Genomic DNA, 16,555 nt, shown 5'->3' on the forward strand with positions numbered 1-16,555 from the left:
TGAGTTTACACAAATGTGTATCTTATTTATTGAAAAGATCTGTAAATAAGTAAAATAAAGCCAGGAGCATTGTTGAGGTTTAAAAACATGCTGCAATTTTTTAACTTCCAATTTCGGTCATGTATGTACATTGCATAATTTTAGGCGCGTTTTGCTGCCCGAACCTTTTTCAACGATAAATTTAAACTTTTAAGGAAACTGCAAGATTATTTAGGGAGTACTTATCAAAATGAATAAACGGCACCAAATTGATCCAAGCCTATTTACGTCTCTGCTGTAAACACATCGTTCAAACTACTTTTTAAAATCATCCCGCACATTACGGTTTCGATGGAATTTAATTTGATTCGAAGCGGCTTGAAAGCTACAACATTGAATGTAATTTTGTAAAATCTAATAACAACCACACCTAAGCGCATTCCCTTCACTAAGCTCATTTGTGTATGCGTGTGTGTGCGTGTGTTTCCTCCCCAACATAACTTGCACGAGCAAAAGTTCATCTGGCCACCGAAATGTGCACGTTACTAAGGGATTAGTCGTGCTTGTGCCGACTCGAGTGACGTAACAATGATGTTGGGGCAGTATTTTATTTTATCCTCGTCCCATCCCAACAATGGGGATGGGATGCCCCTTGCACTGCAAATGTATCTACTTATTAGAGCGATTGGCAACCGTCGGTAGCAATACAATCGTTTCGTCTAAAAGCCCGGTAGCCGTGGACAATTTATGCAGGCATAAGTAGGCAGTTTTGTGCGTGGCCAGGTATGCGGAAACGGGGATCGTGGTTGTGAGTAGTTGTAATTAAAATCTCTTACCATTTCCGAGCAAGCACACGAGCACCGAAAGGTTCGAAAAATATTAGACGCATTACCCCTGTCCGTTTCGTTCGATATTTTATTGCACACGCACAAAATATGCCCGTCATGCAACGAACGCGCGGTGCATCGCTGCCATCGACGGGTGCCTTCGAGTTCATAATCTTCCGGTAATTAGTCGCACCGTGACAACAATGTTCGGCTTACCGACACGGATGCGCACCGGATGTGTGCGCTTAGCGAGCTTACCGGGGCTGGCGATTCGATTCGGTAAGCGTCGACCGTAGCCGGAAGACTAGAGCGAGCGGTCACCTCGTGCGGGCATGAAAAATGAATACATAATTAAATAAATTAATTTATTTCCCATCATCGGCAGTTTGGTCGGTTTGCTATGAGTGGTATGGTGGTCTCGATCTCTGCCCTAAGGCCAGAGGTACGGTACCGGTTGATTGGAAAGAACGCTTCAGGGCCTCGTGCAAAACTTTAACGGGTTGACGTACGTACGTGAACATGCTCGAACTTGTCGGTTCAGTCGATGGAGCTATTCTCTAGCGAGAGAGAGAGAGAGCACAGCCGCCTATCTAATGAGCAACTAGTTGAATGCGATTGCATCAAAAACTGGGCACTGTCGTTGCAAGCTCGATGAGGCTTAACTACCTTTTTTGGATAACGAGCTGGCGATAGTTTTAGGCAGGACACAAATTATTTTGGACATTTGTGAGTGCTTTTTTTTCTTAAAATAATATTGTTCTTGGGTAGTTAAAAGTGTAAAAGCGTGAAGCAAAATTGCTGAAAATAATCATCCATGTTATCCATGAACTACCATTTGTTATGATCATTGCATACTTTCAGGCGCTTGAAAATAAAATTTTACTTTTGGGATGTTTTTTTGTGTGCCATGCGCGAGTTTGCCAATTATATGGTAATATTAATTTGTTGCAGCTTATTATTTCCTGGTATGATGAACAGTTGCCAATGTGTATGATTGGCTTGTTGATACAAAATATGAATCTGTAATTTAATACAAATAGAGAAGTATCCGACCAGATAAAATCTTTTTCCGGAAATTCATCTTCGCTGTTCTATGAATAAATTACAGCTTATTCCTTCTAGTATCCTTCAGTTATCACACACTTGAATCAGCTTCATTTTCACACACATGCACCTTTAAAACTACCAATAAATATACAATGGTTCTCTTATAGCTCAAGCCCGGCAGAGCTTTGCTATTCCAAAACGAACACAGCGAAAAAAAAAAGCCCTTCTGTCCACCGATCAGTTATCGACTAATTCACGCACCCGCCAGTAATCTAAAATAGATCGAAAATGTTGTTTCCGCTGTGGGCATAATCGCATTTGAATATCATCTTTTGCAATCGTGAACCACCGGGCCCCTCCATCGCACCAAGGAACGCTTTTAATGGGTGCCTCTTTTAAACGATTCCCACCATCGCACGATAAGCACTTATCACGTATGTGTGTGTGTGTATATGTGTGCATAGGTTCCAAAACTCCCAAATGGAATGGTTCCCAACTCCAGAAGGCGAGTATTAAATTTAAGTTTGAAATCAATTACCTACTCAGTGAAACGGCTCGTAAGCGTTTAGCAAAGCATGGGTTTTTGGGACGATAATTATTATAGACCATAACGCTGCACACACACACACATACGGACACTCGGGTGATCTCTCGCGTTGGTATGGTGGAAGCCTTATAAGTTAACCTACCAGCAGCAGGGCAGTAGAATGTCAGAAGGATACATGCACCCGTCTATCCTTTAGCTCCAGAAAATAGCTCAGCTTAGAAATATCTTTCTACGGAGCTTTAACATCTCATCGAGATTCCTCCCAACAAGCAGCCTGGGACAATCTGGGGGTGGGGAACGGTCCGGGTTGGGCCATGTTTGAGATGGACTTAATTGAGATGTACTTCTTGCTTGCACCGTCCCCATTGTACCCCGTTGCCCCCAACCTAGCTGGGAAAAAGGGATGAGTGCGCCCGGGATAGATTGATTGAAATGGCGTAGCTAAATAATGGAAGAGATTAGTCGATGTGGAGTGGCGTAGTAAATTTGCAGTTTTAACATGCTTGAGCGAAGCAATCCGGACGCTGATAGGAGCTGACCTGAACTCACTGTGACCTGCAATCGATCCCACCAGGGTGCGCTGGATAGGATTTTCATCGAATAAGTTATTAATTTTAAAATAAACTATGGGCTTCAGTAATGGACCACCATGATGAGCCTTTACCAAGAATGAATAATTTTCAACAAGTTAACACGAATTTTAAAGAAACATTTAATCCTGCTTGTTTATTAAATCGTTTCACATAATGTGTAACAAAATTAAACAGCTCACAGCACGAGTCCAAAAAGCCACTGCACAGCTCGCTGTTATTAAATGAGATTTTTAGAGTCATGAGATGAATATCGTCCAGCGACACTCGACTCGAGCAGCGTTCGACGTTCTAATCCACCGTTTGCAAAGCGATGTTTTTTTTGTGCAAAAATGCACCAAAACTCGCTTACTAAGCCACCGGCCGATTAACCTATCAATGTTAACGGTTGATCGGAATCGCCACCGGGGACATTTTGCACTGATCCCGGGAATATCGCAACCATTCGTGGACTCACACCGAGGCGAGCGCATAAAGCGCCACATGTATCGCACCGCCGGAGTTGCATCACTTTCGGTGCTAGGGAAACCGTTTCTTTGGGGTCATCAGTTTTGGTCGCTTTCTTCGCGCGGGTTGGTAGCACCGTATCATGATTGAAATTGTCCTAATCGCCCCCGCACACCCACGCATATACACACACACACAGGAAGAAGGAGGTTTGGATCGTTACCCTGGCCGCTACGGACATCCATTGCCAGTGCATCCAACGGATCCGATGCATCGTTGCACGTTCTTGTCTAACTTTTTGCCTTCTTTTTTGCACAATTTCTCCCACGTTCTTGCAGCGCTCGTGCGACAGGTTATTACGGAGGACTGTGGACAGGAGGAGCTGGTACAGTGCACGAGACCCCTACAGGTCCTGTCCGCCACATCGGAGCTATCGTTCGTGACCAAGAAGGAGGAGCTGGACAAACTTTGCCCGTGAGTAAACCTTCGCCTCACCATCTCTTTTTTTTTTTATACGCTGATGCTCCGGGATAACCTCATCAACAGCACACTGGCACACCGGCACATCTTCCGCAATATATTCATTGAATCTAGCAGCTCGTTTCTGGTGGCTTTCTCTCGAAACTTTATCCCTTATCCCAGCCGGGACACCCCGAACAGGGTACCGGTTGGTCGTGTCGTTGGTCAATTTTGAGCCGGTAGCTCGGTAATCACGTACCCTCGTACACGTACGTTCAACATTCGGGGGCGAGATTTTGCACGACCGTATTGATTTCATACTGGGTTGGGGTTACGGTGGACAAACCCCTCCACGCACTAGGAGGACCTATGTAACGGTCCTGTGGTCTGGGTCGTCATCGTTTGATGGACAATCAATGCATAGGTTTTTGGGGGTTTTCTTCTTATTAACCTTTGGCACCGATGCACCGATGCACTGTAATCACTTTTACGCTCCATTGCTAAACGGAACGGATAGATAAATTGACTTTAGCAAGGGGATTACGGTGAGATTGATATTGATATAGTGCCCCTTAAATGGGGCTACACTGTGTGTAAAAATGTGACTCCCCTTCTGGTGCATTTACCTGTAATGGTGCTGATTAGAGGTCACTATGGGACGGAGTAGAACAAATCGCAGTCAGATTTTTTGTTTGTTAGTTGTCTGTTTAGCTGGAAACCGGGAAGTATATTCATTATGCACTGCAAAATTTATTCTATGCAACGGTTATGAGCACATTCATTTTTAAATCACTAAAAGTTCGATAAAACCGTTTCAAAATTTTCGATGAACTCATTTATAAAAATTCATTTATTGAACTTTACTTATTTTAGTAAAGTACTAGGCGTCTCCATTTGCAGATAGTGTGCATGCCATACGGACACGATATAGAGTGATATAAGTTGCGTTTAATGTAAGCATTATGAAAACATATTACACACGTAGTTCAATTTAAAGTTTGTATAGTTTTTCAGTTGAAATATTTGATTAAAAAAATATCAAAATTAAAGATCTTTCTTTACTTATTCAGTTCCTAAACCTCATACTTTAAAAAAGATGCAAACTTCTGTTTGGCTAAACGACCACTCCTGGATACCACGTAGATGAATAGTCAGTCCTTACTCCGTAGGACTTTCCAGGTAAAATCTGAACACCCGTCCTGTCGTGTGAAAAGAGTCGCCTCAACCTCTAGGCTACCCCTTTTGTAACTTTTAATGTTAGAATTACGCACAAGTAACAATATTAGCATTTATTATAAATATATTTTCATGACGTGACGTTTCTTTAAGTAAGGTACTGGGCGTCGCCATCTACAGACATGAGCCATTGGCATTTACATTACATGAAAACAGGCCAAAACTTTCACACAGGAATTCATGAAAAAATTATTTTGAAGAAATGGAGTGTGAAACATACAAGAATAGATCAATATTTAATTTTTTTTACTACGAGAGGAAACAAATTTGACGGTGGTCCTGTGGCCGTGGCAACAACGGTCTTCGCACGGCAGGACCGGGGATCAAATCCCATACAGACCGTCTCCCCGTACGTAGGGCTGTTTTCTTCTTCTTCTTCTGTGGCACTACAACCTCGAGAGGTCTCGGCCTGCCATTTCTGGCTTTCTGTGACTTAATTTTACCCGTAGAAAAGTAGTCAGCCTTTCGTACGGTGAGGCGGTCTGAATGGGATTTGAACCCCGGCCCTGCCGTGTGAAGACCGGCGCCGCTGTCACCTCGGTCACCGGACCGCCCTTAGGGCTGTCTACTTTACTAAAAGTAAAATTTGGCCACAGAAATCCAGAAAAGGTAGGCTGAGACCTCTCGAGGTTGTAGCGCCAAGGAAGTAGAAGCAGAAGAAGAAGAAGAAACACATTCCTAGTAATAGTATTTCATTTCATTAAAGATATTGTTTAAAAGATCCCTTTTTATATAAAAATAAGTTGAAGTTTTAGTTAAAAACTTTCTTTTAAGCAAAAAAATATTGAACTATTTTTAAAATCCCATAAAGCTTATTTTTTTAGAAAATCGATTGCACTTTCGATCTCGATTTTTGAGGAATTGCATCTTAGGAAGCCTTCAAAGTTAAAGTTAAGCATCATAAAAACCTGCTACTGTAGGATTTTTTCCCCCAGGTTAGTTAGTGCTAGTGTGTTAAAACTTCACGGCGGAGGTGTGAAAATAACCTTCATTAGATAAAAAAACGTCTGAAAGTAGGCAATCAGGTGTACTTCATGGGAACATATTTTACTAACCGGTGCAATAGGTCAATCTGCATTCCTCTCACAAACGCTTCTGAGAGCAAGAGTTCTACTTAGACGGACACAGGTTAGAAAGACCTTCATTCATTCAAGTCATGCCACATACACATTGCCCTAACACTGGTTTATTATCCTACCTCGTTTGAGTAAAGCGAGTTCACTCCGTCTGCTAGCCGTTTCCAAGCGGGCGAATTATTAACCCACGCCAACCCCATCTTTAACACTAATAGGGGCACTCGTACTCGTGCCCTGTCCACAGTGGTCGTGGAAGGTGGTGTTGGTGGGATTGTTGGAGTCAGCTAGCCCTACCGACACAAAACCACAGAACGATCCGGTCGGATGCAGTTGAAGTTCGGTTGAACCACATGCTACATGCTGTTGTGTACTGCGTTCACAGACACGTCCCACAAAGACCCTCAGTTGCTTCCCCCCTATCGCTGCCCACCGGAAGCAGCTGTGAAACTTCGGAAAAGTGACTCCCATGCGAGCATGTACAGCCGGTACGAAACCTCAAAACAACCGCCGGAACAACAAAACGATCGGGTTGGGCTGTACCAAAACCCGAGTATCCACCGCCATATACGTCCGGTTGACCGGATGGGGCAAACAATGCGAACTAACGCAGGGCCACGCGGAAAGTCAAATCCGGGCATCGGAGGGTCGAAAACGGAAGGCGTCAAACTATTTTCGGGTTGTCGTCGAGTTCATTCACAACCGGGCACACACACACACGTAGACACTATACGGGCCAACTATTCTACACCGTACCGGGGAAAGTGTCGTGATAATATTCGAGACTCGAGTCGGGCGAATAATTAGAAGTGAGAAACTTTTATAATTTAACGTTTTAACACATTTCCGGTGGACCGAAGACGAAGGGGACCGAAGGGGGTGGACCGAAGACGAGGGTTGACGTGAAAAGCGCTGGCTGCAAATTCGAATTCTAGCTGCATAGAATCCGGTTTCGCAGAGCATTCTCCTCCCAAAAAGGGCTCGCCCTCTCAGAAAAGGGGTCTAGATTGCAAAAAGGTTGACAAGTGAGTGTGTGCATCCTGTGTGCACGAAGTGATGATTCGAAACCACCTTCGGGTAGTTGAACCTTCAACCAGTATCAACCAGTGTGGAATTCGACCATCGGAAAAGCTCCCGCATCCCGAACAACGATCATCGTGGCGGTCGAGCCAACGAAGACGACGTCTGTCAATCGCAACGGTTGGAGCTGGTGCCGGTTCAAGAAAACTCAGTCCCAGTGGCTGCGAAATGAGCTATTCGATGTTCGATGGGAAAAGTTTGTGGCTAGAAGTGGCGTAGGTTTGGTTTCCAATTTTCCGAATAATTTCAAACACCAACAACCGCTCAAAGAAATCTAATTTGAACCGTTCATTTGGGATTGTGGTGCTGTAAATTAGGCAAATTTATTGATGAATTTGATTGCTTTCCATTTTCTATGGCATGCATTCTATACAGCAGAACAACTTGTTTCTCAACGCTTCTTAGGGAGCATTAACGTATTGACCAAAGTGATGCCTATCACAGTTGGTAATTTGGAATATGTTGACAGTGAAAAAGCATGCATTTTCATTAAAATCATGTTACACGATCTAAAAGCTAGTACAAATAGTAAATAAGGACACTTGAAAATGTTTAAATTATTTCAAATATTTCCATGAAGATTAATAAATAAATGAGGAATGGGAAACAAACAGTGTTACGCACGATTTTAAATCATAAGCTTAGGAGTAACAAATTTCATACTTTTGGGAGTTTCGTCAACATGTCACCTTTGTATAGAGAATGTCAAGGCATAGAATAATTTTGTATTTTTTTACAATTTGCTAACAAATTAATCAAATAATTTTACTGGAAATTTTTAGGCATGAACAAAGACTTATAGTCCCTGAAAGTATGCAAGAAATTGTTTAATCGATTCAATATTCGAAGACCTGCGATCGTTAGAAGAGTGTTTTGTCCATTTTTTATCAATTGGTGGTTTCAGAAACTCGCCATAGCATTGCTGAGTTCAATTACCCTTGAAGAAATGAAAAAAAAAAATTTCCAATTTGAAACGACGGCAGCTTAATTATGTTGCAAGCGAAAAAAAAATTTATAAAACGCTACAAGATTAGGAAATAATTATTTTGAAAAATATCTCGAAATATTCCAATATCAGAATAATCTTCCCGAGCAGCTGATTCTATCAATCACAATAATAGTTTAAGGCTCCTCGCTAACAATGTCTCAAACCTTTCCAATATCAGTACAAACTCCTTAGCGGCGAGCTATTTCTCTATTGCAAATCGCTTCGAAATCAAGATATTACATTGCACACACGCTGCGTTTATTATTCTCCAAAATGGCTTACTCCTGTGGCATTCCTCATCGGTAGTATTACAAGTGTAGTTCATCGTACATCATAACACCAAACGGGGAAACCTTTCATTAACTTTATTCTTATCCAACGCAACATCCACAATGGGGAAACGGGAATGCAATAGATTTCAGCATGATTTTCCCTGATCGATTTCACCTGAATGTTGCATTCAATAACACCAACGTCCCTTTTAGAGCACGCACGAACGGTGATCCTATCGTACAGGGGAAAACCCGGATTAGAGAATCTCATTCCCAGCACAACACGATATGCCCTCGATACATAAGGTTTTGTACGAAAAATTCAATAAGAAAACTGCATTCCCGTTCGGCGAAGGATATTGCAAATAATTCAAACCCTCCCGACCGATGCACAGCGATAGTAGCTGGCCGACTATATTGTCCCACAGCCTCGTTTTCGGAAGCAAGCGGCCATTCTGAGAAAGCGGCTAGAAATTGAATGCAATTGCTCGCAACTCCATCATACCATACCAGGGGTTAAACCTAGCAATTTCCTTTCCGAATGACCTATCCCAGAGAAAACTCGCCCACCAAAGGCAAAACATTTCTTTGCTCCATTTGCTTCCCAAACGGTGTCCAATCTTTCCAACCATCAGTGTACGCCCCATGAAGTACGTTCGCGCGCTGCAGTCGTTACAACGAAACTATTGCTATTTGCTCGGCACAAATAAAACATGTATTTCAACATAAATAAACATTGCTTGAGCGTTTGTGGACGACTGTAGGGTTTTTGCCCTGGCAGAATGGAACCCTATTTTGCCCCAAGAGCTGGGTATGAATGCGTGCAAAGACACACGATAGTAGTAACGTGCATCTGTTCCCCATTTCGGTGGAGCACGAGGACTCTCGGGTACAACTTCAACTGTCCATCCACAGTGGACAGTGTGGGACACACTAGCTTTACACGCAGGCCGGGGCTTAGTCATCTGCCAAAAAGTTCACATATCAAATCAGATGAAATATAAATGAACTAGCAGCACTGGCCACCTTTGAACGATCAAAGAAGAAGGAGGTTCGTCGCGCTCCACAGGCCCAGTTTACGTGGGCTTCGATAAGGGAAAGCTTGCCCGGTCCCCTTTGCGGAAGTGTGAGCCAACAAAGTTCCGGGCAAAGCTCGCTCGCAAATCCAACCTCTTCCCAAACAGTGTGGCAACAAACAGATGTACTTAGTAAATACCAAAAAGCTAACCCGGGTTCGTGCCATGTCACCCTTGCGCCCGTAGACGGGTCCGGTCAAACCTCACTCGAATGACGATTATGCAGAAATGCTGGTAGTAGAAGGGAAAAGCAAATCGACTTAAGCAAATACACCGGACCCTAGACGCTGGTGCGTCTGGGAAAGGATACAGTTGTTATCGTAACAAAGTGACCGGAAATGGAGAAACGGGGATTGAGATAAAGCTCGCACAGTCTTGCTCTGGAAGCCGTTCTACGGAATGGTTCCCGTCCCCACAAGGTACAAAGTGCTGCTGCTGCTGCACTCCGGGAATAACAGTAACGAGTATGTGTATGTATATTGTAAAGTTTGTACGAGTTGGACATCACCGACCGGACCGGACCGAATCCCCCTTCGGCACGAACCAGTCATCGTTGTTCGACCGAGAGTGTCAGTAAGGCAAATGTGTCAGAACCTCAATTCAACGACCGGCTGTTCGTTGGGAGTCCGTCCGTTTATCGGATTCATGCATGTCACACGTCGTCCCGTGACTTGAACACACACACACGCTCAAGGCAAAGAGCTCGTGCAAGAGCGGAGCAGGAGAATCCCGTACGAAAGGGATCGTCCAAGAAAAACGAAAGGGATTAATCTTTCACAACCCTTTTTCACAAGTTCTTGAAGAAGTGTGAAAGAAATGGTAGGGGTTTAGGTGTGTAATCGTCGTCGTCGTTGTTGGTCCTTTCGAACCATCGGAAGCAAGACATGTATTCAACCGGGAAGTTCGATAACTATAGATGGTCAGGGCAGGATGCAATGGATGGAGGCAGCGTGAAATAGAACACGGTCCCACAAACAAACACTCAATTACACACTCGAATAGTTGCTTCTTTCGGGCGGAGGATGAAGAACGAAGCTTAGTGTCGCTTCGGAAATGGACACAGATTTAAGATAGAACTTTGGAAGGGGGGATCTTTTGTACAGCTGCATTGGATTGAGCTGTGTTCAGTGGCTTTGCGAGAGGAGAATGTGTTTTTGAAGCCATGTAAAATTTAAATTGAAATGTAAAGCTTCATTGAAAATAAAAGTGACACACTGTTGTCCTTGTAGGTTTTAAGAACAACTTATAGACTCTAAAGATACTAAGAAATTTTTTCTAACACAATCGAATTTTATTAAGAAAAACTGAAATAAATAAAATCACCTTCCTTCTCGAGGGTTTCTACAAACATAACGAAGCACAATGTCACCTCTAAACGCACCCAACCCCACAGAACACAACTTAATCAGAGCCCAAGTCTAATTATCTCCCACCAGACGAAAAGCGAAACTTTTTGTCACCTTTGCAAATCTTCTACAAATCAAACCCACGTACAACACGTACGTGGCAGCTAAAACACACACACACAAACAAAAACAAAATTGCTCATTCAGACTTCGTGGCCACCGTGTGGTGGTAGACCAGTGCAGCTCTACCATTGCTCCAGTTGTTGTTTCAGCACTGTGTTTCTTTTTAATGACAGCTAAAACTGACAAATGGCTTTTTTTAGTACTGGCGAGCCACCTGCCTGGGCAATGTCTGGCCGTTAAAGGATTTTGTTTTAAGTGTTCTGAAAGGGGCACAAAACAAGCGACAGCTTTTAACTTTGAAGATTCTGGTTATTTAATTTACAATTCACTGTAGAACATAAAAGGAAGGTTAAAAATAATTAAGAATATTCTCGAAAAATGCTGTATTATCTGATTTTCATTGTAAAAGTAATTATTATTTTAGTACATTCACCTAATATAGCAATTGAGAGTAAGAGCGCCCAAAGTTATGCAATCTGCTGTATTAAATCCTAGCCTCCTGTTTGATTCAACAGCGTGTGAACATTAAATTGCATAACGAAAGGCGCATATAAATCCCCGTAAACACAATTTGCCTGCCCATGCCGCTTTTGCTAAACTTTTATAAAAACCCTTCTACAAAACCGGTAGCTTTCAATGTGCCACCTTGTGACATCTTTCGGGGCTTTCGCATACACAAAACAAACATCTAAAACAAATCACAAAACGTGCGACACGACGCAATGGCAGCACAAAACTATACGCCCGCCGACACACACATACACATGTGGTACGTAATTAAAATTTATGACAAAAGCTGGTCGTCTTCAGTTTCGGTTTCAACTGTTGTTGCGCGTTGGTGGGCTACTGTTTTAGTTCCCTTTTTTACCCTCCTTTTATCAGGCTGGCTGACACAGATATCTGTTTGTGTGTGTGCTTGAGGGGGGGGGGGGGGGTTTGTTTTTCCCTTTAAATTATCTGACTACGCTGGCGTTGCTGCTTTACGTATCCCGTCAGTCATTCGGTCAGTGTGTCTTTTCGACGAGCTCTAGCCAAAAATTGGAGGTACCGAACAAAACACGCATCCTGTTTGTGTGTGTGTGTGTGTGTGTGTGTGTGTTTGTGTACGTGCCGCATCGTACTAACAACTCGTATCCTCCACGGATGCGTTTGTCTTCGGTACGGTGTTGACGACATAATTTCGACTCCAACTCGAAAGCTAGCGGTGGCAAAATGGAGGTTAGCAGCCGTTGGCCCATTCAAAAGTATGACGGTGGCCACCGCAGCAGCTTGGTTGACATTCCCCCTACGGACACACACACACAGATGTGCGACGTGCAGAATGAATAATGACTGTCGCGCAATGGGTTTCCCATGGAAGAGGGGTCGAAACACACACGCATTTTTTTTTCGAAAAGTTGTTACTCAAACAAAAAAACCCAACAACTGGCTGCACGTGTCGGGAGCAAAGTTTCGAAGCCTATTTCAAGCAAACACACACACACATAGCACTCGGTATGTCTGTCTGCCGTGCGAGTAAAGAAATGGGGATTCTAACAACATCTAACCTCACTGGCTGGCTGGTACCGTGTAGCCAAAACCTCATTCCAGCGGTGGTTGTGTATCGAAATGAATGAAACACTGGGAAAACGGGGGAGGAAGGGATTCAATTTATGAAAATTTTCCTAATGAAATTAACTCAATTTAAAGGGAGTAATTTACCAAACCCTCCCCTTTTACCCGTGCGTCCGGTCCGGTGCCGGAACCGGAAATGGGTTGGCAATTATGCGAACGAAACGAGCCCGTAAAACCCGAGTATGTTTCGTACTACTGTCTGTGTGTGGACTGGCTGCTGCTGCTGCTACCCTTACTTGGCTACTGATAAGCGAAAGCACTGCCGTGGAAAAGAAGGACTGCCGGTAATCGCCCAAAGTCACCACATTCACCCTCCGATACGGAAAAACGGGTTATGGCCACAAAATCATTACCATGCCAAATGTACGAAATGTGTACGTATACGTATCATCCGGGCCTCACTTTTCCACACCTTTCCAGCGCTCTGCATCATCCGGAAATGTCAGAAGAAGATATGTTGAGACAAATTACACCATCATTTTCAGTGCCTTCCTTCCGTTCGGAATTTCTCCTTTCCCCCTCCACCCATCGCTTTTTTATTACTCGCTGTTTCAGGAAGGTGTGTGGGAGCGAGATGTTTTATCGCGTAGGATATGAGTGTCAGCTCCAAATATCATCACCGTCCTCCACCTTCCTGCCACTGGGTCTAATGAATAACAACCAAATAAACACACCATCCGGAACCGGAAGAGAGCGCCCCCGGGGGCACGAGGGTGATATGGCTCATTTTTATGGCTCGTTATCAGATCATGAACTGTAAAATGTGCCTTCAAATGGGTGGGAAATTCGTGCGGGGGGGGGGGGGTGGGGAGGGGGGTGGTATGGTGGAACGCCATAAATACCGACACTCCGCGTGTGTGTGTGCGACATAATTAGCTGTGTGTAAATCAATAATTGTTTACAAAAACACACAACCATCCGGGTTGTGGCGTGCGTTCACAGGCGAGTGTGCAAGTGTAATTTTACAGCTGAAGATGATAGGTTTGATGATAGGTGGCGTGGATTTAAGCCTGTGCCGACAACCGTGGGACATTTGATGAACGGTTGGTTGGTTCATTCTATTCCGGTTGGGGTGGGCTAGGGCTTTTAGCGCGACGCTACCCTGTGATCAAGATGAAAGGAAGGGCAGTACGGGGATGGAGGTACCGTGTGGTTTGGCGAATCGATAGGATTAGGGCCACGGTGGAGGCCATCAGCTCATCAGAACATCAACTTTTGAAATGCATCCCACGCGCCTTTTGTTTTTGCGTGGCTGGCGCTTTTGAATGTGTGGGTAGCAATAACAAGGAGAGTTGGAGTTCAAATTTATTGAATGGAATGCTTTAAAGATGATGGATCAACTCGCAGTTACACATCGTTAGCATCGGAGTAAACAACACATTTATTGCTCGAAGTGACCTTGGAAGTGCGAATTACGGTAAAAGACTCGAGAACGTCCCCCTAGAATGTTTTGTGCAGCACTGAGGCCTGTCATTTTTGTTTCACAGTGTGATTTCTATATGATCAAATCTCTTCCCAATTGAAGGGCGGCCTGTCTTTATTGCTTTTCATAAAAGGTAACTCAAATAAATATAAAAAATGTTTATTCGTTTTTATGCCAGCAAAAAAAGTTTGAGGTCTGAATTTCGATAAGAGCACTCTCCCATTTCTTTCAACAGAATGATTGATTGTGGGAAACTATAGTCACTTAAACCTTGCTACTAGACATGATAGACCAATATCACCAAAGGTTATAGATTCATAGATGATTGAAAAAGAAATCTTTCAAGAAATTTTCGATCTTTTTGCAGGATTTGAGAGACTGTAGGCTCGTATCAATTTTCTGTTCACCAAGCAGATTTGCATTTTACATATTTTAAACAAGAAAAACATTCCAAATGAGCAATCTTTTACTAAAAAATCTAAACAATTGAATATTTTGCTGATCAAAAATAAAATATCAGAGTTCAAAATCAAAACCCAAATCCCTCAGTGTATGGTAGTGAACGGTATACTTTAAAAATAACCATTATGTACTGTTTAAATAACCATTATGTACGTTATGTACATAATGTACCATTATGTACATCAGCAAGGTCAGCATCATTTTCAGCCCTTGACATACTCACACCAAACTCTAAAGAGCCTTTGCCTTTCCCTCCATCTTTGACTTACCCAACCTTATTGTTTTATCCTCCTCGATCTCAAAATCCCAAGCAACTACTTACCATCCGAGACGTGGAAATGCGGTTTTGTTTCTTCCGGTCCTTTTTGTCCCGCCAACCATTAAACCAACCTAACCGAAAATCTGGCGCCAGCCCAGCTGGTTCGATGGCGACATCATGGCTAGCCAACGCTCATTATACAGTAAATCAACTCAATCAAGCGCCGACTCGCTGTCTGCGCCACAGCATCCTTGTGGCGACCAAGCTAGCGCCACCCAGGCAGCGCCACGATCCATGACAACGAACCAACTTCGACCCAGTTTCTACGGTGCTACGGAAAAGGATACCGAAAATGAGGACACGCACGCAACGCATCGCATTGTCGTCGCGAAACGGCAAACGGAAGCTGAGCTAAAAAGGCGTTTAGTCCTGCTCGTTTTGACCTACTACTCTCTGGGGTGATCTGATGCTGCCAAAAATCCTGCGCTTCATTAGAGCATTCAGCAAAAACATGAGGGCATGCTTTTTTGTCTCAGCTTGTGTGACGGGTTGTTACAGTGCCGGTCGTAAAAGTTGTGTGATTGTCATAACAAATAGATGGTTCGTTGCAGGAAAGGCTAGGGCACGAGTGTTTGTGTAAACCGTAAGCCGCTAGACGAGAGAAAACTGCGCCTTGTTCGACCAACTCTTGCTGGGTAAACATATTGGAAAATGTTTATATATTTTCTATCACACCACAGCCAAACAATAAAACCTTTTATCATCCTCCAGCAACATTCAATCATCTAAATCATAGTGATAAGTACTGGCAAAACATTGGTGATAGCTCTAACCCTCTTACACTCCTTTCCTTCCACAGCGATCTCCACACCGGACTGCACTGCATACGAAGCTACACCCGACGCTGCATGAATATTCATCAGCGGGACCACTTTAACAAACTCTACCACGGCACTAATGAAGTGATACACGAGCTCTGCGAGGAAGGCCCATATCAGGAAGGCACGTACGTATTGTAATAATTATATCAATGTGTTTCATCTCTGTTCCGTTCATTCTTTCATTTGCTTCAAACCCCTCTTCGTCCCATGCTCCATTGAATCGCTCCAACCCCGGGTTTTTTTTGTGTTGTATTGTGTCTGCCGTAGCTTATAGAGGTGGCTCGTGTGTGTGTGTGTGTCTTGCGGTTAGTCTGCGTCAGCACGTAACTCGTGCGTGTACATGAAGGTGTCCTCACCGTTACAGGCTATTGTTCGTTTCCGATGGCCATACGCTCGGGAGATATAATTTGTCGTACAGTGATGGGAGAACAATTAAAACGGTGTAGTACGGTTGAAATTAGTTCACTACTATTGAGCGAGGAAGGTTGGAAAGATAGTGAATGTTAAATTTTGCTCAATGTTTGCATACATTTAGAAGTTAACAAAATTTCAAAAATAATTTGTGTTGCTTATTGCATACCTTTTGGCGTTTGTTTATAGTTTTTTCCCCATATTGTTACTTATCACAAATTGCATACATTGAGGAGTAGAATCACAAAATTCAACCAATAAATCCAGAAAGTATTACAACTTTGATCGTAAAGTGGAAAACATTATAATTATTCCGCTTAGCAGCTAACGCAAAAATAAATTGCCATTGCTTGTACGCACCGTGGTTGATCAAGAGTTGCTCCAGAGTTGGTGGCAGTTCATTTGCGACCAAACA

General features: G+C 43.3%; 1 protein-coding gene across 1 annotated transcript in view; it reads left to right on the forward strand.

Annotated features, from left to right (window-relative positions):
* Positions 1–16,555, forward strand: part of LOC118516472 — a 56,323-nt gene that overhangs the window by 24,284 nt on the left and 15,484 nt on the right. Inside the window, exons 3-4 of the mRNA XM_036062390.1 lie at positions 3,776–3,911; positions 15,708–15,850. Coding sequence (XP_035918283.1) covers positions 3,776–3,911; positions 15,708–15,850 — 279 coding nt within the window. The remainder of the gene's footprint in view (positions 1–3,775; positions 3,912–15,707; positions 15,851–16,555) is intronic.

This window comes from Anopheles stephensi, unplaced genomic scaffold (genome assembly GCF_013141755.1).
Source record: "Anopheles stephensi strain Indian unplaced genomic scaffold, UCI_ANSTEP_V1.0 ucontig30, whole genome shotgun sequence".
In the NCBI taxonomy this organism is placed as follows: Eukaryota; Metazoa; Arthropoda; class Insecta; order Diptera; family Culicidae; genus Anopheles; species Anopheles stephensi.